General features: G+C 35.4%; 1 protein-coding gene across 8 annotated transcripts in view; it reads right to left on the bottom strand.

Moving 5' to 3' along the window:
• PDE5A (phosphodiesterase 5A) overlaps positions 1–26,664 on the bottom strand; it is a 108,783-nt gene that overhangs the window by 16,943 nt on the left and 65,176 nt on the right. For 7 of the 8 annotated variants that reach the window (XM_087724445.1, XM_087724444.1, XM_014073443.2 and 4 more), the window contains 10 exons: positions 24,067–24,138; positions 23,378–23,467; positions 18,097–18,234; positions 17,199–17,266; positions 14,153–14,261; positions 11,056–11,140; positions 8,269–8,444; positions 5,806–5,865; positions 1,724–1,870; positions 511–636 (listed from right to left, as the gene is read on the bottom strand). In XM_087724445.1, the coding sequence (XP_087580571.1) occupies positions 511–636; positions 1,724–1,870; positions 5,806–5,865; positions 8,269–8,444; positions 11,056–11,140; positions 14,153–14,261; positions 17,199–17,266; positions 18,097–18,234; positions 23,378–23,467; positions 24,067–24,138 (1,071 nt within the window). The remainder of the gene's footprint in view (positions 1–510; positions 637–1,723; positions 1,871–5,805; positions 5,866–8,268; positions 8,445–11,055; positions 11,141–14,152; positions 14,262–17,198; positions 17,267–18,096; positions 18,235–23,377; positions 23,468–24,066; positions 24,139–26,664) is intronic. The other variant, XM_014073447.2, reaches the window with a different exon arrangement.

Raw genomic sequence — 26,664 nt, 5'->3', positions numbered from 1 at the left:
TGGTCCATAATAGAGAACTAGATCTTTGCATAATGTGTCCAGTGTGTATGATGTTTTTCATGTTAAATTCCAATCAAGCTACCCTACCAAGTGCTATTCTGACAAATATTTTGGACTTCTGATTCCTTTACTGTTACGTTTGATCCTAAAAGGCAGAAGCTATCCACCACCTCCATATCTTCGCTATAATTTCTAAGATGGTTGCTATATCTGTTGCCAAAGGTTTGTTCTTAATTTTGGTCTCATTTTTTTCACCATGCTTCTTGATTTTCATTACTAGAGCTTGCAGATCATTTGCATTTTTAGCTATCAAAATAATGTTATCAACACAGCATAGGCTATAAATCTTATGAAATATTTTCTTCTTTTAGTAATGTAGCTCAGGAATACTTTACATGAAGATTTAACAGCCTATGAACTAGCTATTTGTAAAGTTTCAACATAACGTGTTGCAATGTCTAGTTAAGATTTTAAAAACAGTCTAATATAAATAAGGTTATCCAAACATACCTGAATTTTTCCTGTCTTTAAAGCAGCAAACATGCATTGGGCTGTATTAAAAGCATGTCTCCAGTTGTGATAAGCAACATTTTTCCGATAATTTTTCCTCACACTTAAAATCCATCTGCAAAGGACCTTTCAAAAATAGTATTGTTGAGTTAAAAGTATAGTACAGAATAAACACCATCATTTTTAGATTAAAAAAACCCCAAAGCTAAAATATTAAAACTTCAACAAATTTCACATCTAGCTTTTATACACACTTTATGGAACTGAATTATAAAAGTATATTTTAACTTACAAAAGTTGAAATTAAGGAAGTAAAATGGAAGGGGCTTTAGGATACATGGTGATATGAATGCAATACCTACATGCAACTTCTTAAACCAAGCATGTTATTTCTCAGGTTTATATGGGAGCTGATAATCTCAAGAACAGACTAACATAAGGCGTTGTGAGAACAACCTTATTGATCAAGTATGCTGATTCTACAGGGTTTTAGTTTATTTGAAGAAAACTCCAATGCTTTGTTTGAAAGTGATAAGAAATTCCTTCTTTATGTACATATTTATCCAAAGATTAAAAAAAGTGAATGTCTAAGAAACTGTAGGCTGATTAAAGCTTATATTCCTTTACAAGGGCCTACCTAATTGCAAGGAGGCTTATTCTGGAAAAGTGCTTTGATATCAATTGCTAATTTGTTTTTCCACCATATGTTAAAGACTTGACAATTTTTAAAATAGAAAAATGGAAATACCTCACTGCAATCTGTTCACCAGGCATTATACAATATACTTAACTCTATATTCAGGTACCATTTAAAGCAGGAATTCCTTAGCAGGACACAATTCAGATTTCCCAAGATTATAGAATTCTGGACAATCAGAATTTTTAAAAAATTGCACGGAGAATTTAATGGTAGAGAAAATTCTCTTCTGTAGATGGAGACAAGGATGTGGGAAATATGGTAATAATGGTAAGCAAGCTTAGCAAACTCCACTTCCTCTGAAGCTTATTTGCATGAAAAGGACAGAAAATATTTTTTCACAGATAATGCATTTTTTCCCATGACCTCATGGATGATTTAAAAAGTACTATTCAATTTAATATCCGGTCATATACATACAGCACACACACATATATATACACAAACATGTGCACACTAAAGAACATTGTATTGCAGAATAATTGGCTACATATATGGTCATATTTGTGGCCTCACCTCGTGTTTTATTTGGAAATTTTGTACAAGGTTAAGGTCAGTAAACATCCGGATTGTGCACAGAGAAGTCTCCATGTCTGACAGCTCAAAGTCACTGAAGTAAAAGTCAGTGAGCCTGAGAGATTGTGCAGACGGTACAACAGCAGCCTTGAAACAAACAAGAACAGTAATGAAAAATGTTGTCTTTCAAGATACTAAATAAATAAACCAAAGCACCATGTGACCGGATGTAATTCATCTAGATTTATTGAAAACATTCCTAGTCAGAAGTCAAATTTAGAGGTGTGTGTGTGTGTGTTATTATTTAGTTACTTACCACAAAAGCCCATTTTGGCTCTAGCACCATTTTAGCAGAAGACAAATTGTGATCTCCAACCCAGAAAGTAAGGTATGTGTTGACAAAAAGGAAATCAACCTAGCTTTTCTACTTATAAATTAGGATTTACTTCTGAACAACCACAGGAGAGAGCTGTTCCTCTCATGTCTATGGAGATTCTCAGTCATCTAGGTCATTGTTGTCCCAAAGTAATTTGTATAGATTACAATCTGCCCCCAACACATGTGCAATTTTAGCTATATACTTATGGTGTAGAAAAGTGCATGTTTCAAAAGGGGGCACATTATCTGGTTAACATATCTAAAGCCCTTGGTTAAAAATACTTATACAAAAATGTTCTTTTATAAACTAGATGACTAATGTTTTTTATTGAATCTGTACTCAAAGTTATATATTTAAAACATGCTGGTTAAAAGTCAGAGATCTCAGGCAAAGTTTTATGTACCTGAAAAGTAAATATTTGTTCCCAAATTTAACTAAGCAATAACATGAGAAAATTTAATGCCAGAATTCTTCACTATTAACAAAATGAAAAAACTCACTCGTGAACTTGATAGCTACCTAACTTTCAATGTCTATCGTGTTTGTATATAGATATTCTAATTTCTCTTGCAAAAAAGGGGGAAAAAACCCTATAAACATGAAATGAATTTGATTTACAGACATTTCATGCTATCAGTAAATGCAATTTTAAAAGGGTTTTTAAAACCCTTTATTGCTTTAATAATAACTAATAGGATTGATATATGACAGATGATAGAGGGTCCTCTGAAGATGAGGTAAATCAAACAGGCTTTGTCTTTCCAAATTAAGTTAGTAAACATACTGTGATGTTGGTATTTTTTCTTATAACTTTTCCATGAAGGATTCCTCTAGGGCAGGGGTGTCAAACTCAATTTCACTGAGGGCTGCATCAAGGTTGTGTTTGACATCAGGGGGCCAGAGAAGGTGTGGCCAGCTCAACATCACTCATGTCAGGGGCACCTGTGGTGGCGAAGTACTAAGGCAGGAATTCCCTCAGACTCTCCCTTCCTCTCATTATAATATCCTTCCTTCCTTCCTTCCCTCCTCCCTCTTCATTCTCCTTTCTTCTTGCTTCCCCTCTTTCCTTATTTTTCCTTGCTCTCTTATTTTTCTTTGCTCTCTTCCCATCTCTTCTTATTTTTCTTTGTCTTTCCTCTTTCCCTTTCTCCTTTCTTGTCCATTCTTGGATGCTCAAATGCAAAAGGGGAAACATTTCTCCTTTTGTTTTGTTTTGCTAGCCCTCTGCCAATGATAATGGAGCATGGGGGGGGTGCATGTGGTCCCCCGGGCCCTGTTTTCAGCCTCCTGCATGCCTCTGCCAGCAAAAATGGAGCTTGAGGGGGGCCGCCCGCAACCCTCCCAAATTCCATTTTCAGTTGCAAAGGCATTGTGGATCAGTCCTTTGCTGTTTCCTAAGCATCCCGCAAGCCGAATCCAGCCCACAAACCTTGATTTGACACCCCTGCTCTAGGGTCTTCAGAACTTCAAAGCACCAAAAAAGTTTAAAGAGGTAAATAATTTAAGTGCTTAAGTATACTAAATACATTAGGTACATTAGTGCAGAGGAATGCCTTCTACACAGGGCTGACCTTGAAGATGCTCGTCCACAATACATGGATATTAACGGGTGCATTCTAATATGTCCATTTAACACCACTACTTTGCAAACAGTGGCTCTCCGTTGGCTTCTCTGTGTTAATTATTTGAAGTGTCAATTATTTTCTATAAAGCCCTGGCAAAATGCTAGATTATTTGTCAGACTGGCTGTCTCCAATTGTATCTGCTTTTTTAGGAACTGAAAGTCTGTTTTTTTCCTCCCTGGGCATTGGGAATGTTGCGGGAACAATGTTGAATGAAACTATCCAGAAATGAAATGATGTAAGGGGAACATGCTGTGGTGGGTCTCAGGTTCTTGGTCTAGTGTTTATATAATTTGCCCTTAGTTGTTTTATTTGTTATGCTTTTAACTCAGGCAAGTTACCCAGATCCTCTATTGCGACCGGGGCATATATTCAATGGTGTATTAACCATTAAGCAGACTAAGCACATGCTTAGGGCACCAGGCCCAAAGGGGGCACCACAAAGTTGAGAAAGAAAAAAAACCAATGAAGATTTGTACAGTATGTACACAGGAGGAGGGGCACCAAGGCTTGACAGTGCCTAGGACACCAGTGAGACTTAATCCACCACTGCATATATTTATAAGTACTTTACAGCTTTATGTATGTTTATACATATCATACCTATTACTCTATTCTTTTTGGGTTTAAACAACATTATTCGAAGTACAAAAAAGAAATATGAAATATTAAGTAAAACAAATTAAATATTTAAGAAAAGAAATATAAGAGTGTTGAATTTAATTCATACACTTCCACTCACAATATCCCTTTTTTGTTCTAACTTTGTTCTAACTTTGCTTCCTATTTCTTCGTCAGGTAGAGCAACAAATATACCTTACAGTTCACCCCCCCCCCAAAAAAAACCAATCCATTGCAGTTTGAGGATAGCGCATGACCTGGTTGGACAAATGCTGAGACTCAAAAAAATTGGCAAGACTTATGGCTAGCAGTAGGCTGGATGGACCTCTTTGGCATATTGCAGAACTTTTAAAATAAACTAAAATATAACAGATATACCATAGTTCACACAAAAGTAGTATACTCAAAATGCTGTTTTAATGATTTTACCTAATTGAAGATATATTGTATGGTACTATGTTTTAAAATACAGCCCCGACACCCAAATATTGTTGTTATCCAGTGAAAATGGGAACATTTGAGTTCAAGTTAATGTCAAATGCATTTTAATGGAAATTTGAGGTAGGCTTTTCTCATGCAATGGCTTCCTAGTGAGCAAAGTTGCATCTGCATCTGCCATGGTTATAAATTTAGAGTGTCCCTCTGAAAATACGTTTCTGCTAGAAAATGTTGATTTTCCAACCTTCACAATATGTTCCTAGATCAAGAAACCTGAGAGGGAGGGAGGGAAGGAAGGTTTTCTGCTCCTCCCTGCATTTATAGAAAACTACTATATCATTAAAAAAAATCTATTTTTTAATCCCTGAGCTGGAGTTAACTGGAGGGAGACCTGGATCTGAACACTAATCCTGATTCTTTTGAAATTTAGCTGCTATTACACCTAGCAAAGGACAAGGGGATAAATATTACTTCACCTGGTGCTAATCAGATCTGAAGTATGCTCCCAATTTCCTTCTTGTTTTCTTTTTAAAGTTGTAAAATTGGGCAGGGATTTTCACATTAGAATAGATCTGAAGCAGTTTGTTACAAGGAAAAAAAGGGCTTAGGATCATCTTCTGAAACTTTTAAAAATATAGGAGCAATAAATGAATGTATTTTCTTCTATGGTATAGTTTAACCTGGGAATTTGTTCTGATGCAGTTTTAAAAGGAGATAGCTACATTCATAGAAAGACAGACTAAATTGCCAATCGGTTGATGACTGAATATAGCTTCCAGAGTCAAAAGAGCATGCACAAAGGCAGCGTTAACTTGTCTTGAACCTAGCTCAAATTACTGTAATTTTAACAAAGCCAACTACTTTAAGATATCTTCATCTTGAATCTTCAAGCCAAAAGCAAGAATAATTTATAAGTGCCTGAAAAGTTTGACATATGTTTTAAAAACATCATGCACTCCATTCCAGGCATCTTCAGTACGTATAGACTAGATATACTGGAGAAAAAAAGAAAATGACATTACCGCTGTTACTTGAAGCTCCCTGGTTTCTTCTGCAGCAGCTGATGCATGGTAGGACAGCACCTTACAGGAAAAGGAAAGAAAAGACACTAATCTTTCTGCAATACTAAAAATCTAAAGCACTCTATCAATAATGAGTCGGTGTAAACCAAAGTTAAGGGAGTAAGATAAACCACTGATCTTTACAAACTATGGTAGATAGACATCTTCACTCCAAAAGCACAACTTTTTCAAGAGTAACTGGCCCAGAGGTGGTATTCTACTGGATTGGACCAGTTCAACCAAACTGGCAGCAGAAATAGCGGGTGGTCCCACCTACCCAGGCTCTATTTTGTCTTTTTTAGGGACGTTTTTTGAGCAAAGCGCATGCCCAGAAGACTGAGCGCATGCATGGACATGGCATGCGTGAGCAAAGCGAGTGCGCTTGCACACATATTTGCAAACCGGTAGGGAAGCTAAGTGAAAACCACCCCTGAACCACAAAAGATGTGTGTGGTTTTTTTTTAACTTAAAGCAGGACTTCAATGAATTTTCCCTGTTTCTAGTCTAGTACCTTTAATCACTTCACTAAACTATCTCTTCTGCCCTCTGTGGTTAATGTTAAATGGATATTTCTTAACAATTGTTTGAAAGAAACAGTTAATGTGATTTTGCAAACTAATAATTTCTAGAATTTATTTGATTCAGATGCAGTTTAAGTAATGGTTTAAGTAAGTTAGAGAAGGATAATTCATGCTGGGAGAGAACATTGTGTTCTTAATGGTAATTCTTAAAGCATCTTGTTAATTACTAGCATTACCTCTGAAGTCATGGCAATACTTTGAGGACAATTCATTAATGACAAGAATTTGGAAATGTAATCATTTTGTATCTTTCATGTTGACTAATAATGAAAATATAATTAATTTTAAATGCATAGCAGTGAAGTAGTAAATATTTAAATATTTCTTTACTAAATTAAAATAAATATTCTGCTTGGGGGTTTTTCTCCCAGATATTAATTTTAGATGGATAACAGTATGATCATATTACTGGACTCTACTAGCATACAGCCACAGGGGGGGAAGGCACAACACTGCTTTAAATTAGCAAAGAATTCACGAAGACTTTTTCTTTTATGAAAAACAGCTGAAAATTTTCCATGTACCTATATGAATGACAAATAGCTGACAACATAGCTATAATTATAATCCGAACAAAGTTGTCATAATAAATTAGCTTTCTCCAAGGGTTCCATAAGGCAGGGCATAAAAGAAATTCTGTCTTAGGAAAATCTTGGCAGAAGTTTTGCCTGTGTAAGAGAAAATATTTTTAATTTACTGAACAAAATGAGAATTATTTAGAGCTGTGAGTGAAGGAGAGAAGAATTTTACTTTTTGAGTTGGATTTGTATTTAACTGGCATTTTATGCAACTGAAATTATAATCTCAATCTATAGCACATTTTTTTTTCATAAGGATATATTTTTCCTTAAATGTTAAACCATCTGAATAGATAGAGCACAATACACTCAAGATATTTCAAGGTCAAGTAATTTTCACACAATTTTGCACAAGAATGCTGTAATTCAATGCTATCAGATTGCATTGAATTATAGCATTAAATTATAGCATTAAATGCAGTTTTGCATGTAAGTTTTCCCTTCAGAACCAATTATAGGATCTGAATTTTAGAAATACTGTACTTTTTTTACTAGATTGATGCAAAGATAGCCAACGTCTAGAGCAGGGGTGTCAAACTCGATCCCATTGCAGGATGTATCAGAATTTTGTTTGCCTTTGGGGGGCTGGCCTATTCTTTGTGGCCGACTGGGTGAGTGTGGCTGGGGTGGGCATGGGTGGCATGGACCAGTCTCTCACCATCTCTGGGATGGCCCCACAGGACAACTCTGAGCCTACTGTGGGCCAAATCTGGCCCGTGGGCCATGTGTTTGACATGTCTGGTCCAGATTATCTGATTTCTCAGGTTATTTTGGAGGATATGAAGAGCACATCAGGATTTCTTGTTTTTTTTTTGGTAGCATGTGCATTATACTTAATGGAAATTAAAAGGCTAGGCAAGATGACACCCATCCTTAATATGAATATGATGAAATACTGTAGTGTAGAAGAACCCCACAGTAACCTTCTTGTTATCCTAGGTCTGACTTCTTTGAAGGGATGGACCAAAATCATCATAGGAAACCAAAGACAGTAAAGAGATGTTCCAGTGACACAATCATGTCTTTTTTAATGCAAGAACACAAACCACCTACATTGGTCACACTTGCCAACATGCAATTTATTTAAGGAAGTCAGTAGTTTGCTTCTGGTTCCCATTAGAGTGATAATCCACAAGTGTGTGCAAGCACATGGAAATACAGAAGCATAGTCAATATGAGAGAGCCTTAGGTGGTAGCTGAGGCTTGCTTTAAAGTTAGCAAGGATTCCAATAAAGTACATTAAGGCTGCCTTGATTTATTCTTACCTCTAATGTCACCATTTGCTTTGCCATGGCTCTTTCCACAGCTTCATACATCTGAGTGTTTTGGATCCCTAAGCCACAGAAGATAACAAAAGCTTCCAAAAACTGTTCATCATTTCTATTGAAAGCTTTTATTTTGCCCGAATTTTCTTCCATCTTGTTTGCAAGTTGACAAACTCCTGAGTCATAATAAGAAACAACAACAAAAAGATACCCTTGAAAAAGCAGGCAATTGGTTAGCATTAATCATACATTTAACCAAAAGAAGCTATGCTTAATAGGGCAGCATGGAGAGCATTTGCCTATAAAGTCACCAAGAGCCAGACACAACTGAATGGTTAAAACAGTAACAGTCTCTCATTTATATTAAAAATGTATTTTTTCCTCAGAAAGAATAATTAGAAATCTATCATTTAAACTTTTAAATGGTCTATGGATTCAAACAAAAATTACTTATTATGCTAGTCAGCCACAACATTTTAAAGAACATTAATTCAGGTTATGTGGAAGTAGAAATTTAGTTTTGAATCTTCCTATATTTACATACTTCATGGGTTTACATACTTCAAAAAAAAATTAGCTAGCTTCATTTGAGTGCTTCCTTCTCCTTATATAGGCATAGGGGGTTGTTGTAAACAAAACATCAAACTGAACATTATAATATCTACCCCTCCCAAGTCTTAATTTTCTTCTTGGCTTTTGCTATTAATAGACCTTTAGTTTGATGAAATCCCTAAAGACAATTTGTCCTTTACAAACTCATTAAATGTTTATAACCGTGCCAAAATGTTGTAATGAATATGAGGTAAGCACACCCAGGGCTTGTGCATTCTTATTTGGAAATTGCAAATTATCTGCATATTAATCTGCATTTTAACTACAGAAAAAATATCAGTAGTTTATTAACTGGCCAATTATCTGCTACATTCAAGAAAGTCTCTTGGCATCATTCACAGTGAGTGCTTAACGTAGCACTTCTCTTCATTTAGGAATCTATTTTGGAAACTCTATTATGTAGAAGTACAACAGATCTATAGAATCTATAGCATTGTAGCTTAACTAAGAATACATGAACTCATCACAGATCACTGACCACCTTTCAATTTAAGTCCTGTTTAAAAGTATTTTGTTAAGAAAGTGGCTGAAATTGTCCATATCATCAGTGAGTCACTGACCCAAAAGACACTACTAATGAAAGTACATGTACACACTCATGAAAGTCAGTTATGAGCATCCCATAGAAACAAACCAAGTGGCAAAATACAAATAGTGAAAAAAACTGCTATTGAAATTAGAAGATTTAATAATTAAAATTTAAAATATCAAGTGCTTTCTTGCTTATTTAATATTATTCTTTTCCTTCAATAACTTCAAGGTGTTTATATGAGATCTGGCTTCCCTTTATCCCAGAACCAACCTATGATACCAGTCGTAGAAGAATAACTGATCCAAAGTCATCCAGTGATTTTTGATAAATGACACTGGACTGGAATCTGGATAGCCTCAATCCTAGTCCAAGACTTTAATTACTTTACTGGCATCAAAGATGTTGAGAATAAGATAGGATCACCAAGTGACCATTTATGCTAATTTTATTTTTGTTCATGCTAATCTTATATGCATGCTAATTTTTACATGTTCAAAACTTATTGCTTATTTATTTAGAATATTTATATGACCATGTAACTCAAGCAATGTGACTCTGGGGAATGTACAAATCATTATACAAAAGGAAAACCATACATACCACTAAAACAAAATAATTAAATGGTATTCAGAAGTAAAATTAATTGTATTCTACAAGGGGGAGCTTTGTTCACCCTGACCCAAAGCATCTAAGCCTTAACTGCCTAACTAAACCCCTGAGAGGTTGGGGCATTAAAAACCAGCTATCTAGCATTGCTTGAATGTTTCTCAGAAACAGCTGGGTAAATCTTGCCACTGTAAGTATGTGGCTTAATATCTGTAAGATACCAGAACAATACAAATTTTTATTTTTAAAAATGACAGTGCTTCACTACAAAGCACTGATTTACAACAATAAAAGAAGCATATTTGATCCGAAGATGTCTTTCATTTTCATAAGAAAATTTATTAAAGAAGAACTGATTGCACTTTAAGGCAGCACATAATATGGGACAAGTGAAACAAAAGTCCAACCATGTTGTTTTCTTCTTTAAAATAAAGTTTATTAATAGTACAATAAATTGATCTTATCGATAATAGTGGTCTATGACCTTTTAAGTTCTAGAATAGTGTTAGTGACTATTTTCCATCTACTCAGGATTCTCTGAATCCAACCTTATTGTTGGCATAGAGGATAGTGGTCCAAGCCACAGCCCACACCATTCTAAATTTCAGAAACCACTGCTCAGGTGGAATTGTACTGAGCCAACATCATCAGCTAACTTTAGGTGCTCCACTTTGCAGAAAATGAAGTATTTTTTCCTATAGGAAAACTACTATTGTTTGTTTCATAATTCTACACAAACCAGGACGTTCTTCTGTCGCCCCAAATTCCCTGATCCAAAGCATCTCATTTGGAAGAGTACATTTATATTTAGACACTTGTTTTCCAAAAATACCTATTTTAGGTCAGTGTCCTTATGACACCTTACCACTAAATTCAGTTGTTTTCATTGCATGTGGCTATGTACAAGGATAGGTTGTTGATGAAGAATGATCTTAGAAACTTCACACATTGCCTTTTTTCTCTCAATTTCCAGTGGCAATAAAATCCCACCTAAGTGCACAAATTGAAGCATAATTGAAAACTTCAAAATGTTATACCTATCACTTTATTCTTCTTTCCATTTTTTATAGGTGTGCAGAGCAAGCTTTCAATGTGCTGATTTGTACAGTCAGAACATTCATTCTGTTAAGGAAAAAACAAAACACATTACTTTATTAACTACATAAGACAGCTTAGTGTAGCTTATAGAACTGACCTAGAAATCAGGGGACTATGAGTTCTAGGACTCCCTTGGACATGAAAACTGAAGCCCAATTAAAATATAGCTTGGATTGATTACAAGAAGGCATTCAAGTTCCTTCTCTGAGTCAATTGTCAATGAAACACTGGAAAACATTGATGCTGGCCTCAAAGTAAACGGTGTTCAGATCAATAATTTAAGATAAGTTGATGATGCAGTTCTGCTTGCCAGTAAGCATGAAGACCTTCAGCTCCTCATCAACAGTCTCAGAAATATCTGAAAAATACGACTTGAAGCTTAACACCTCAAAAACCAACATCATGGTCATCAGCAAACAGCCCATTAATTTACCACTGATAAATTCAGAAGGAATACCACTAGAAAAAGTTGAAAGGATCACGCACCTCAGTTTTAATTTACATGAAAGCTGGGACGTGATCAGTGGAGTAAAGACAAGGATAGACAAAGCTTGAATAGCATTCTTCAAAATGAAAAAGGTCTTCTGCAGTCATGACATAAGCCTAAGACTGAAAATCAGGCTTGTCGGATGTTACATCTTTTCTATCATGCTCTACGGAGTAGAGAGTTGTTCTCTGACAGAAAACCACTTGAAGAAACTTGAATGTGAATTTACAGATGGCTATTATGTATAAGCTGGTTGACAAAATTACAAATGAGGAGGTGATAAGCCATCTGGGAAAGCAAAGGGAAATCATCAAAGCCATTAAAAGCAAAAGTTAGAATATTCAGGACATGTGATGCGACACCGAGAAAAATATGGCATCCTTCACCTAATTCTCCAAGGAAAAATTGAAGGCAAACAAGGTCCAGGCAGAAGAAGAACATCATGGCCTCAAAATCTAAGGGGCTGGTTTGCACAAAACTCAGCAGCACTTTTTCATGCGGCTGTTGACAAAAATAGGATTGCCAACATGATCGCCAACATCCGATGACAGATATGGCAGAAGAAGAAGAAGAACTCAAATTCCTGCCACATGATTGTATAAATGCCTACAAATAATAACATTCAGTAGAAACACTGGAAGATTTGTGCAAGAATCAACATCACAGTATTGGTCAATGGTAATACACTGGGAGTGGTAAATATCAGGAACCCCACAAGGAGACTCACTATCACCACTACTGTGTGTCATTGCATGATTCCTCTGTCAACAATACTGAACAAGTTAGACCCATGATGGCGAACCTATGGCACGTGGAGCCATTTGTCAAGGCACGCAAGGCATTGCCCTGTCAGCTGGGCAGCGTGCATGTAATTAAATTGTAATTGTAATTTAATAAATTTATATGCCGCCCAATCCTGTAAGACTCCGGACGGCTTACAAATACAAGAGTAAAATATATATATTTTATCAGCACAAATAAAACACACACATATAGATAGATAGATAGATAGAGAGAGAGAGAGAGAGAGAGAGAGAGAGAGAGAGAGAGAGAGAGAGAGAGAGAGAGAGAGAGAGAGAGACAGACAGACGAAAACAGATTTAAAAAACACACCATACACTCAAACCTAGATGGGGGCGCTGGCCAGCTGAATTTGGCCTTCTTTTGAGGCCATTTTTCACCCTACTTCTGATTTGTTCGTAGGGCTGGTTTTAGCCCTCCGGAGCCTTCAAGGAAGCCTCCTGAAGGCCCCTGAAGGCTCTGGAGGACAAAAAATGGCTCTACGGATAAACCGGAAGTCATTTCCAGTTTGCTTGTACAGTTGTTTTTTGCCCTCTGGAGCCTTCAGGGAAGCCTCCTGAAGGCTCTGGAGGGCTAAAATGGGCCCTACGAGCAAACTGGAAGTTCATCCCCAAACTTCCGGTTTGCCCATAGGGCCGGTTTTTCGCGCTCTGGAGGCTTCAGGGAAGCTCCTGAAGCCTCCGGATGGCCTCCCGGGGGGGGGGGAGGGCGGGGAGGCTGTTTTTGCCTGCCCCATACTCCTATAAAGTCTCTGGAGCATGGGGAGGGCGAAAAAAGCACGCCAAAAATGGGGGGGGGGCGTTGGTCGTGCGTGCATTGCACTGGGGTCGTGCCAAAGCATTATGGATGTGGCACGCGCATGATCACCCTACGCTCTCCCCGCTTTTGGCACGCAAGCCAAAAAAGGTTCGCCATCTCTGAGTTAGACCATGGCTATCAAACATCAAAAACAGCTGTTAAGTTATCCTATCTCCTTTACATGATCTGAAGCTATATGGAAAAAGGATGACTGGGAATATCCATAGATGGAAAAAGATAATCTGAAGTAAAATTGTTGCTCAATACTGTTCATATATACAATTTAGCCAAGATATTACAATGGAGTTGGGACAGGAAAAATGTACCACCCTTACCGTTAATAGGAGAAAATAAGGAATAATAAAAGAATCAAAATGTTCTATGAAAAAAACATAAGGGTCTGTATTAAGAAGTTCACTACAAATGCATGGACATCCTTCAAACAACATCAAGCACACTGACGTCAAGAAGATTAGAAGTGAATATATCATGACAGTGAAGAAGATCATAAAGTCCAAACTTAGTGGAGGAAATACCATCAAGGCAATTAATACTTAGGCAATTCCAGTAATTAGATACACAGCTTAAGTAGTAGACTTAAGCCTATCAAGATGGTAAGGCAAAGTATTACTTGGCCAGTACACAAAAAAACAAAACCAAATTTAGCCAGCAAAGTTGATAGCACCAAGGCCTGGCAATGACTAAGATCAGAAAAGGAGACAGGAGAGCTAATTCTGGTGGCAAAAAATCAATCCTTAAGAACAAATGTATACAAAATCAGAATTGAGAAGATAACAACAGGCGCAAATGCCACTTCTGTAAAGCTAAAGAAACAGTGGAACCTCTAGTTAGTTGCAGCAATAAGATTGTGTAGAGTGACTACAAACAATGGTATGACAAAGTAGTAAAAACCATTTGCCCATTGAATTTTTGTATGTTGGCTTACTTACTGTCCAAGGAAATCTTTTGTCTTGGCGCACATGTGGAATATTCAGAGGCTCCATAGTATTCTTGACATACTGGGCATACATATAATTAATTTGGTTTGTATCATTGTGTCTGTCAAGATATAAAAAGAAATGGACTCAGTTCATTACATTAATTACCTATGTTTAGAAGCAAATTTTAATGGTCAACTAAGCATATGAAAAGCTAGTTGTATCCATTGCCAATGTTCTGAACAGTGCTAGATTTCTTATGAAAGTTTTGGATACAGCTATCATGCTTGAAGTTTGGTATTCTAGTGGCTAGGATTCTCAATCCAGTAATTTTCCATTCAGTAGCCTAAGTACAGTTGTCCTCAATTTATGACCACAATTGAGCCCAAAATTTACGTTGTGAGAAATTTGTTAGGTGAGTTTTGCCCCATTTTACCACTTTCGTTGCCACATTTGTTAAGTGAATCAGAGAGGGGGTTAAATTAGTAACAGAATTGTTCAGTGAATCTGGTTTCCTCATTGACTTTGCTTGTTAGAAGGTCACAAAAGACAATCACATGACTCTGGGACACTGCAACCGTCATAAATGTGAGTCAGTTGTCAAGCATCCAAATTTAAAACATGTGATCATAAGTGTGAAACACGTTCATAAGTCACTTTTTTCAGTGATAATGTAATTTTGAAGAGTCATTAAATGAACTGTTATAAATCAAGGATTATCTGTAATATGTCTTTGGGAAGTAGACATGACCTTCAACACAATCTTTATTTTCAAGAATTCCTCTGAATCCTGTGGGGAGATGTACTATGTACACCTGCCTCTCTAATCTGTCTTTAGCCTGATCCTGAGATAAGGAAGATTTATGCTACATCCATCTTTTGAAGTCCCTAACCCTAAATATGTTTTAAACAACACTTTACAATTTAAAAAAGTCATCCCAGAGTCAGGATTATTAATAGACTGAATCAGTGTTTAGAAGCATTATTGGAATAGCTGAAAGCAAGTGCAGAGCTTGGATATCTAATTCCTTAACTATGTCTTCTCCAAGATTTTAAGAACAAAATAGTTTTTGCAATGCCCTCATCAAAATCCTAAACATGATTTCTGAATAACTAACTTGGTATTCTTCTTAATTGCCTTATTGATTGGTACAAATATTTTCTTCAAAACAGACATTTGCTCTAAAGAAAATACCAAATTCATTTAACTCCATATTTTAGCAGTTTCATTGTTGTTTGTACTACTTACATTGTACTACTTACAACCACAATTGAACTAAAAAATTTCTATAGCTAAGCAAGACAGTTGTTAAGTCAGTTGATCACTGCTTGTTGGAAGTCAGTTGGGAAGGTTACAAATGGTGATCACATGATCCTGAGACAGTGCAAAGGTCATGAATACATGCCAGTTGACAAGTGCCTGATTTTGATTATGTGACCCATGAGGAGTTCTGCAAAGTTTATAAGTGTGAAAACTGGTCACAAGTCACTTTTCTCAGTGCCATTGTAACATTGAATGGTCACTAAACAAATAGCTACAAGTCAAAGTCTATCTGTACTCTCTATACTGTTACCTATACTTTTGCACTGGCCTGATAATTTTCCATTTAAATTTAATGCATCTATATCACTATTCACTGGGCAGTTCACAAGAGCGTTTTGAAGACTCAAGATTCTAAGGCTCTTTTGACTGTTATGGAAAATAAAAATAAACAGTTTCAAAGCATCTCTCTGCTATGACTAATGTTTCATAAATCTGCTATTACTGACTGTTTTCTGTTTGAATCATTCTATCCTTTCATTTGTTTGTTACAAAAAGGACTTTTTATACAGCATATGAGATTTTATATTAGACAAAATATTGGTCTGGGTAGTTCTGTGTTTTAGAAAAATTAATTTTCAGGCCTTCTTGAAATAAGAATTCATAGTTTACTCAGGTTGTAAATGTGCAAGCAACTCAACAAGGCTGGTTGGCATTTCAGTATTAAATGCATCTAATTGATACCTCCTTTCATTCTGAACACAACAAATAAAATTACATTAGTTAGTAACTTATTCAACCAACAAAACTAGAACTAAACCTATTTAAAAATTGGTTAAGAATGCTGAAGAGTTAAGTAATAAAAATGGAGAAGCTGAATTGATTTCTTGGATGAACAGATCTAATCCACAGAAGAATTAGAGGGACAAGCCCCTTTGAATGAGTCCATGTCACATGATGGTTAGCATGGTAGGCTAAGACTGGAGAAACCTGGGTATAAGCTGCCTGGGTGACTTTGGGCCACTCATTATTTCTCTACTCAACCTCTTCCCCAGACTGTAGTTTTGAGGAAGGAGTAGCACGTACATGTCCTTGAATTCCTGGATAAAAAACAAGTCATTTCTTATATATATCTGTATCTGTTTATTATAGTTTTAGAAACACTCACATCAATGAATTTAATAAATTGATGAATAACTGAAGATCAGATACAAGAAGCGCTAGCAAGGGAGTGAGCAACACAAGACCCGTACAGTAGATGCCAGGGTACCTATAACGCCACTAGATGGCAGCCACTGAGCTCCAGCATGAAGAGGGGGGGGGAGAGAAGTTGTCTTCTAAGCTAAGCTTCAGGATCTTTCAGAGCACTTCAATAACAGAAGGTTTACTGGCAGAAGAATGCCCACTGCAGAATTAATGGCAGGCTTTTCTGTATCTCTTACTTCCCTTTCCACATTTCCAAGTGTGAATTTTATGCTGGAGGAGTTAGTCAGCACACATAAAAAGTAGTTATAGGTTGGGGCCACCCACAAGTTGTTGCTGTAAAGCGATACATTGTTCCAAAAAAGAAGAAAAAAATGTATATGCCACATCTCCAACAGTTCCATCTGTTAAGGCTGATCAAAATGAACACCGCCTCCTTTTGCTAATCTCATTGAAACTAATGCAATGTATGAGCTAGCCTATCCTTTTAAATGGGGTCGTGTTGGTCATGTTTCTGAGTGCTGAACTCTGATGGTTTGAACTATTAAGTATTTGCATAAAGCCATGAAAATATCTTGAATCTCATCCTTTTACCTTTTGTGGGTTTCACTGGAATCTTCTGTTTCTTCATATTCCATGTGAAAGACACTGGAAAATGAATCCTAAATATGAGAGAGTTTGGGCTTTGTTAAAATGTAGAGTAAAATTGTTTGCATTGTAAAAGAGCATAATTCATTTATTTCTTGCCTTGTGAAAAATGATTTCAAAAAACTATCAATGGTTTACTGTATTTCATAAAGCATTTTAAGACCCAGGATAAACAAAACTGACATATTACAATGTTTCTAACCATTTTTTCTAACTTATACAGTATAAGGCTCAATGCAATTTACTACATAATGATCTTCACCTTGTATATTGAATATGATGATGATTCATATGATATCTTTTTTTTTAAATAGGTTATTTCACATCACTAATAATGAAAAAAACTGTGCAATTCCAAAAGTGTGCTTTCCGTAACTTCAACACAATAGTTGTTTCCAATGAATCAGAGTCACAAACCTGGGAAATGACAGCATCTTCAATAGGACTTCTCTGGTTGACCTTGGTTGAGTAGGATCATGCTAACATTAGCTGTCTCTAACAGCCAAGCCCAAGTCTGTTAGGATGTGAAAGGTCAATGCAACACTTTCAACTGTACCCATAACCAATTTACAATTAGTGCTGGCCTTTCAACATAGGCATCATATGTTTTTAATATTATACTGTGGATGGCAGCCTAATTTCATACCAGGTTTCTGAATACTATCTAAGGGTATTTGTTGCCATGTAGTAGTCATCTTTAAGATTTAACAAGGCATCAATAACTGTTGACCAATCCAATTGACTGAAGCATATTACCGGTATCTGTAATTGTGCAGATACACACATTGCCATTAACACAACTGACAATTAGCCAGTCGAGAATACAGTCAGGGTCCATACTTACTGAACAGTCTTCATCCACTATGAAAATGGTGCACTTTTGCACTTGCATGAAGGAAATTATAGTGGCTGCTATCTTCTTCAAAATGACTTCTAATGATTGCTGTTCCTCAAATATTAAACTGGCAAGATCAAGAAGTACCTGCAACGAAAGGGAAAAAAAATATGTCAAGTTAATCACATTTTAATCATCTTGAAGGCAGATTCCCCCCCCCCCGGGTAACTCCAGGTTTCTTTTTGAGAAAACCATATGGAGGATGTAAATAAATAATGAATTATTCCGTGCAATTTGAACAGCATGAACTTTACAAGATCTCTGCCCACATATTGATAACAGTTTTACACTTACATTTTTTTTCCAGAACTGTGCACATTTTGACCTTACAGAAAATCTACACAATCTCCTTCCTACAGAAACTATATATCAGTTTCTGCAGGAAGAGGCCCTTATATTCCTATAGGCAATTTGTGTTCTACTATAGTATTTTTCGGCACAATAAAAGGGACATCTTCCATTTGGCATTATTTGGTGCTAAGAAAAGTTGTTTACTAATTTATTAGATAGATCATTCTTCTTTCCCCAAAGAATTAAAGGCAGCCTATGTAAAAAAACAACCTTTTATTCCCACAATAACCATCTTGTGCAATATGTTGGGCTGAAAGAATAACCTTAAACAGGGAAAATGGTGCATCATAGAGCAAAACATTTTTGAACCAAAATACCTCAGATGAGCTAAATTACAAAATGGGTCAAAATCTGGGACCCATAATTCCCATAGAATTGAAATTTGGCAAATTTTATCAAACCATTTTATGATATCATATAAAATGGATAAAACATTTCCTGTGATCAATTCATGATGTTTGACAGTGCTGTACAATTCTACATGGGCTATTTTCAAGGCAGATACCTCTCTAATCTCCCTCCCTTTTTAAGAACTTTTCAATTATATTAGTATATCTGCTGTTGTTAAAAGGATTGAGGAATTTGGTAAGGAAATATCTCTGAAAACAATGACCCAAGAAGTCATAAATTTCTAATTATTCATATAATGTTCTGAACAACTGTAAGTATTTACCAGATATTAGGAAGAGGATAAAAGGAGAAAAGGGACACTAAAGAAATTAGATTTATATTAGATTTATAATCTGAATTTCTATCAAAGAAAAATAGTGTTCAATTTATAATGTCAGAACAGAATGTCTTCATTATGGCTACTAACTAGAAAACTATATAGTTATACAGTAGAATTTACAGAGTACATATGGAAATCTATCAAAAGATTTAATTACCATAGGAAGAAACAAGAATATAGTGAAGCAATAAAATACCAATAGTAAATTGCTAAAAGTTTGAATACTTGTAACTAATAGCTACATTTTAAGGTATATGCAAAGACATAAAAATAAAACACTCCCGGTTACAGAACAATGTTGTAACATTTTAGATAATAATTCCCAAATTACTTTATTTATTTTTAGTCAGGTTGGACAACTGTCTTGTTTGCTCCCTAATAATATAGTCTCTGAAACAGAATTTGCAACTTCAAACTGATTGAAAAGAAAGGAAATATAGAATTCATCTTATCTACTAGGGAATTTATTTGAAGTGAGTTAAATACACATGGTGCATTCACAATAAAATCAGAAGCATAACAACCCATGTCCTTTTGTTTAACAGACAAAAATTAGGATTTTCATTCTTGTAAAGTTGAAGATAGTTTATTACAGCATGCTATGATAAAGGTTCTATTGTATTTTATAGAAGCAAGATTATTTAGCTGCCTCAAAATGTTTACTTAAGGTCCCCCTAAGGGAAAATTTCAGCACTATCTCACTACAAATCAATATATATTATCTGCTATAAGATCATTTCCTTAGCTTTGGTAAAAACCAAAGAATGCAAGCCTGTAAAAGATAGGGCAGTATTTTGTAATTTCACCTCCTAAATCCTCTTCCAACTTGAGTAAACAGTCTAATAATGCCAGTGGAACTAAATCATGATGGAAAATTTTAAGTTAGTAGGTGATCTTTTTTAACCAAATTAATTCTTCTCTGGAATTGGACCTGCCTCCAATCAAAGGGATACTGATGGATTCCAATGATAGCCTTCCAAAATATTTTAATACTAATTTTATTAAAAATTACAACTGCAAGGATAAAACTAATACCTATTAAAAGAAAACATAGAAACATATAAAGAAATGCCTTCCCCCTTCATCACAACCAGCTATAAACAATTTTAATATCTTATCACCTCCTCTTAAAATATAACAAATGATTTCTTCTTCCCACATCTCCTCTCTTATCTATAAACAAATCCTTAAAGTTGTTGTCAGCCATGACATCACAAAAGTCCATTAGGGCTAGAAATAACATATCTATTTTAACCTTGTTCAAATTTTACTCCTAATAATCTTGATCTTTAATAACTTCAAATAATGTCCTAGACCTTGATTTCTTTTCATTTTTTCTTTCTGTTCTTACAAAATTCTTCAAACTTTTACAAGCCTGTTTTGTAAATCCAATTAACAAAATTATTCAGTCATTATCTTGATTTATTTATATATTCTTTTTAAATTATGAAGACATTAGTGTGTGTGGGGGGGGGGTTGTATCTTTTTCCATGTCATTCTTGTAGTTTGTCCACTTTCAAATTAGTCTCAATGTTGTCAGATAAAACTTGCTCCTCTTCCATTGGATCTTTTAAAGACAGTCTATCTATTTTGTATTCTGTATTTTTAAGTTGTGTTTGAGTGTTCTTCTCCTTTAATTATAATCTTTAGTTCCTACTAGTTCCCATTTTTTAAAAGTCCTATCTTATATGATAGTTTTAAATAATTCAAAACAAAAGCATTTTCCCATGGGAAGGATTCCAAAAACTTATTTCATTTTTTCTGGATCCCTATTCCATTTATAACTTTCAAAATTCAAAGCTATAATCACCATCTTATGGTTCATTCCCTCCCACGATTTTAAGTTTATTAAACATATGCTTAAAATTTCATTGAAGTTACTGACCCACTACTCTAAAACTTGTAAATCCAAAGGTTCCTATAGCTGAAGAGCAAGTAACAAGCAATTTCTGAAAATGATGAGAAAAGGAAGTATGCAAACTAATACCAGTAAATATAATGCTTAGCATAAAGTCATTTGAATTCATGTGCAGAAAACAAAAAGCATCATTTGCCTACTGATTGTTTTAATCAAATATATTCTTTACTAAAAATATTCATAAACTACTGGGGGCTTATATTTAAGGATGTTTCACTCATTGAGTCAATGTGTATTTAGTTTATCTGAAATGCTTGAATTGTAGCATGAGTGGATGAAACAATTTTTAAGAGCAATTCTCATGCTGTTAATAAGAAGCAGGATATACTTCTTGACAAAAGAAGGTAACACAGAATTTTGGATATGGTGGAGATCTTAGCCTGGCATGTTGACAGTTTTTACAAACAATTTTAAAATCCTGGGAAAGCTTGGGAGCCCTATCCACTCATTTGATTCCTACCAATGTTTTTGCATACTGGTAAGGGCAGGCCAAGATACTTCCCTCTGTAAACAGTGGTAGAACATAAGTAATCCTTTAACAAAGTACATAGGTAGATGTCACACCCTTCAAAGCATATTGAAAGAACAGTTCTGCCCTACCAGTTAGTAAACACCCTATTAATACATATTGGGGAGCCTTGGTGTCTGAACAAATTTACAGAACAGGAAGGAACAGGATTTATTCCACCTCAAGGTCAATCCAGAATATGGAATATATGACTATGGAGGAAGAGTTGTTCTGACTGTATCTTCCTTCATTTTTATATCCCTTTAAGCATCTGACCTATCCCAAGAAGAATATATGTATAAATAGAAGCAATATGGTGTATTCCAAATTTCTTCCTATTTTTACTTTTGCACATTGCATTGCATGGGAAAACTATATTTTCTCAAAACACAGTAGCTCGATTATGAATCCAATCTCTCTGTTCAAAGAATTCAGAAGGCACAGTCCCTAATTGCAAGGTTAATGGAGAAAGGTGACCTCAGACTGGTGGATGATGGTGGATCAAGATGCTTCTCGTGTTCTGGTTGTAATAAGAATTACAGAATATAGTTAGTCCTTGGTTTACAACCACAACTGAGCCCATAATTTTGGTGGTATGTTGTTGCAGTCATAAATTGAGTCATCATATGACCAGGATCAACTTTATGATAATTGTTTAGTGAAATACATAATAACAAGTCTGAATCCAGCTTGTGCAACGGATGTCTGCCATTTTTTTTTTCTGGAAAGCAGCAAAGAATCTTACAAAACACAATCATCCAACCGTGGATGTTGTAATCTATCATAAATGTAAGCTGATTACCAAATGTCTGAAATGCAATCATGTGACCATGAGGGTAGTGAGGCAGTTATAATTTTCAGGATGGGTCATAAGTAATTGTTTTTGAGTCCATTGTAAGTTTGAAGGGACATTAAACAACTGGTTGTAAGTTACCTGTAGCTAGAATAGGTATAGATGTTCTAGTCCATGAGCCATATGCAGGCAGCAGAACTCTCCAGCCAATTGGTGCCTTACCACAGCAATTATGTTTGGAAAAAAAGTATTTCCAGTGAAGTCCAGCATAAAAGTAGTCTATACTGGGATTTTGGTGGGGATTGCAATCAAGAAGGGAAGAATTACACTTCCCTCCTCAATGCTATTCTCTGACATACATTGACAGTTTGACACATAGATATATTATGTTGTCAGGAATCATTAGGCTTATGTATAAATCCCTTGATAGAAAGTAGAATGAAATCATGTCATCTACTGGAAATAATGATGTTTGTAGTTCAACTTTAGTAGCTGATAAATAAAGATTTAGTTGGAGTCTACAGCAGGGGTGGCCAATTCATTTCCCCAAGGGGCCAAATGACAAATTGTGATTGTTATGGAGGAAATGCTTATAGCATATAGAGCACTAGGACGCTTACCTGCCCTTAGCTGCTAAGGTTAAGCTTCTGTAGTTTCCGTCATCTCCTTCTCTAATAAGCCCAACCTTTTTTTTTCCCTTATCCCCAGTTATTTTTCAAGGTTAGATCTCAATGCAGGAGGATGGCAATGCATAATGCCAATGTCTCCTGCTCCTTTAAGGCAAGCTACCAATTATGGTACCAAATGCACTCAAAACATCATTCCATACATATTGGCTATACTGGATGCACATGAAAAAACATGAAAGTGTTTTTAATACTGTATACCCCTTATACACACCACACCCATAAATATGACACTTTTCCTTACCTGATTGCGTCTGTTTTCAAGAAGGGAAGTCTCATAGAGCTGAGCATTGTGAAGAACAATTCCACAAAATGCCAGGTAAGCAGCAAAATCCTGTAAATTGGACATCAAAAGCTATATAACTAGAGAGCCACAGATTTGGAGTCCCAAACTTCTAACAGTCTGGTTTGTATTTTGAAATTATCTGATATTTTGTCAATTTTAATAGCACCTTTATTATTTAATTATGCTTGAGCACTTAGAAGCTAGTTATTTCCAATTCCTAAGCACTTTATTTTATTAGCAAAGAGTGCTGTTTATATCTGTCTTAAAATATCAATATTACATGCAACCAGATTCTAGTGTAAAGAGTTGGGGTGAATTTTGCAAACACAAAAAGAGATGCAGACAATGCCTAGTCTTGTGTGAAATATTAAATGTAGGTTTCCATTTTTAAAAGTGAGAACTGAATTTTGTTGAGACCATGAGCCATTTTTGTTCATGTTTTAATTCTGATGTCCCACAAATGCTCATCACAAATTTTATTTCGAAAGGGGGAATGGATTCTTCGAAAGGGGGAATGGATACTCTGGTTTCTCTTCAGATTGTATAAATCTTTCGCCTTTTTCTTCTTCTTTTGTTCCTATCAGAATTGTTTGCACTTTTGATGGCATGGTAACATTTATTACTAAAAATTAAATGGTAAAATATACCTTCTCATCTTGCTCAGTGAATGTTGCTCCACCACCAGATTTTTTGTTGATTGCTTGTGCCACACCAACCACCTGATTAAAAATCAATATAGGAATATAGTTCATTCAAACTGGTTTCAAATGAAAAACTTAAGGAAATCAATAGTCACTGAGATATCCAAGACGTATTGCAAAGTTTACTATTGTTTTTGATACATAAGCATGAATTTTTTTTAAAAAAAAACCAATGTAACAGTAGTATTCTTATTTTTAAAACCTACAGTGACTCTCTTATCCATGTATATTTAAGAATAAACATGACTAAACTCACTATTGCTTACTTTTCAGAAACCCTGTGAATCCCTGGGGCCAATCTAGTCTTATTTCAGGGTAAATTCCATGATCTTGGTTTGCCACGAGTTCTTCCAGAAGCATTGAGTCTGGCACTTACTTTCTCTCATTCTGCTTTGAATAGATTGGAACCAAATGAAACAACTTAAACGATTTAAGACTATTTGTATACCTTAAGATAAATGTTGAGGCACTTACAGAAATATGAGCTTCCCATAATAGGGAGCCATGATCAATCTTCTTTGGCTTCAGAATAACAAAAAAATGGCATTTTGTGTTATCTATTCTGAAACTGAGCCTTATTAGCAGAGATAAGTAGAATCTGTTTATCAAACAACATGAAATTGGAAATGTAGAGAAATGCAGACAGATAACAACTGGATGTTTGCCTTTATTTCATGTGATCTCATTAGCATCTATTTATTTATCCCCTGTAATTTATCTGTAAATTAAAGATTCCACTCTGACCATGAAGTAGGTTCCAAGAGAATAAAATGATCCTGTTGGAACAAATACTTTATGGCTGTCATACATTATCCACGGCAGAGAAAGATGAGTGACTCTGTGGCCCTTTTTCACAACTAATGCTATGCTGACTCTTAGTGGAATAGAATAGAATGACAGAGTTGAAAGGGACCTTGGAGGTTTTCTAATCCAACCCCCTGCTTAGGCAGGAAACCCTATACCACTTCAGACAAATGGATATCCAATTATACAATTGTACACACAGAGCACATTGATAGTAACACATATAATTCATTGTTTTTCAAATTTAATATCCTAAGCCTTCCCTATCAAATTATAACCAATATTTTTTCTTGCAGTGGAATGAGTTCATAATAGTATTATAATAAATTTGTTGGAGTTACATTTAAAAATATGAATATAAATCCTTGCTGAAAGTTTTGGCCATGTAGACATGTTGCTACCTTTCAAACTTCAGTAAAATATACTCCACTTTAGAATTGTCATGCTATAGTGTAACCTAAACAGACAATCCTTTTTTTCAAATTTATGTTATTTTATTCCCAATTTTATGTAGATATACAAAATTTGAAAATTGACGGAATTTTCTTTACACTTCTTCTTCTTCTTCTTCTTCTTTTTTTTTTTTTTGCAGAATAGCATCAACTTGATGTTCTTTCAGATTTTGTATTCCTATATCATTTGCAGGTTTTATAGGGGATTTAGTGCCCCTAAATAAACTACCAGGTTCTATCCCTATGTATCTCCAGCCACTTGATCTATCATGGAAGTAGCTGAGAAAGGAAAAGGAAATCAAGGCTTGTAGTTTTTAACAATTGTCATCTAGCTTCCATCCCAGGCTTTTCTAAACTGTTGCCCACCAGTTTGGTTGGACTTCATATGCCATTGTGGAAATCAAAATACGGTCACATATGGAATATACTAGAATGTGTGACTATTAGCCAAACCAGAAAGATGTTGTGATATGCATATTTGCATTTAACATACATTTTATAAAGGAAAACAGAAATTATTTGGGGCTGGGAGAATGGACCAAAAAATGGAAATGTAACCATTCTGCTACGTCACATTGAAAATCCTTATTTTGTACATTTTATTTGTATTATAGGAAATGTTGGGGAAAAAATACATTTTTATTATCAGAGCAGAAAATTATTCAACTTTTTCTCCTGTTGTAAGCCTAATAATTATCCCAATGCTCCTGCTGCTATTTGCTCATTAAAAATGTGCACATAAATGGAGTTTACTTAAATTACTGTACATCTCATTTAGTCTTGTGATTGTTCCCAACGATAGATACCGACAAAAGCAATGTCAGACAGATTCTAAAACTTAGAACTGAGTTCCCCCAGGCTAAGCCAGGCCAGACCATTAGTCACTTCTTCTTGGGACATAATGTGGCTTTTGATCTTACAAAAGACATCTGTATAAATAAGAAAAAAAAAGTTTCTAAATGTTCCCATTGTACCACAAAACTTTATATGGCTGCACAACAGTGCTCAAAAAAATACCTCTATTAATACTCTCATGAAGTGAAGAAAAAACTCATTGAAAAGTGGAGGGCTACTTTCTGAAGCTGTACTATGTTGACAAAATTACCTTACTTTGCAAAGTAAGTAGTAAATATGCAATCACCTACTGCACAGACACCTGTTTGACACACACTTGTCTTTATATCTCCCAGCAAGCATTAGCCACATTGTGGCTAGGAGTTAGCTATGCTACCTGGACATCTTTCAATATAATTATTAGTGTGATTTGTTAAGAATATACCATCATTTT

Source organism: Thamnophis sirtalis, unplaced genomic scaffold, assembly GCF_051295495.1.
Source record: "Thamnophis sirtalis isolate CommonGarterSnake01/CBP01778 unplaced genomic scaffold, rThaSir2_p1.2 scaffold_10, whole genome shotgun sequence".
Taxonomy (NCBI): domain Eukaryota; kingdom Metazoa; phylum Chordata; class Lepidosauria; order Squamata; family Natricidae; genus Thamnophis; species Thamnophis sirtalis.
Note: the sequence above shows the minus strand (reverse complement) of the source record. Positions and strands in the feature narration are given on the sequence as shown.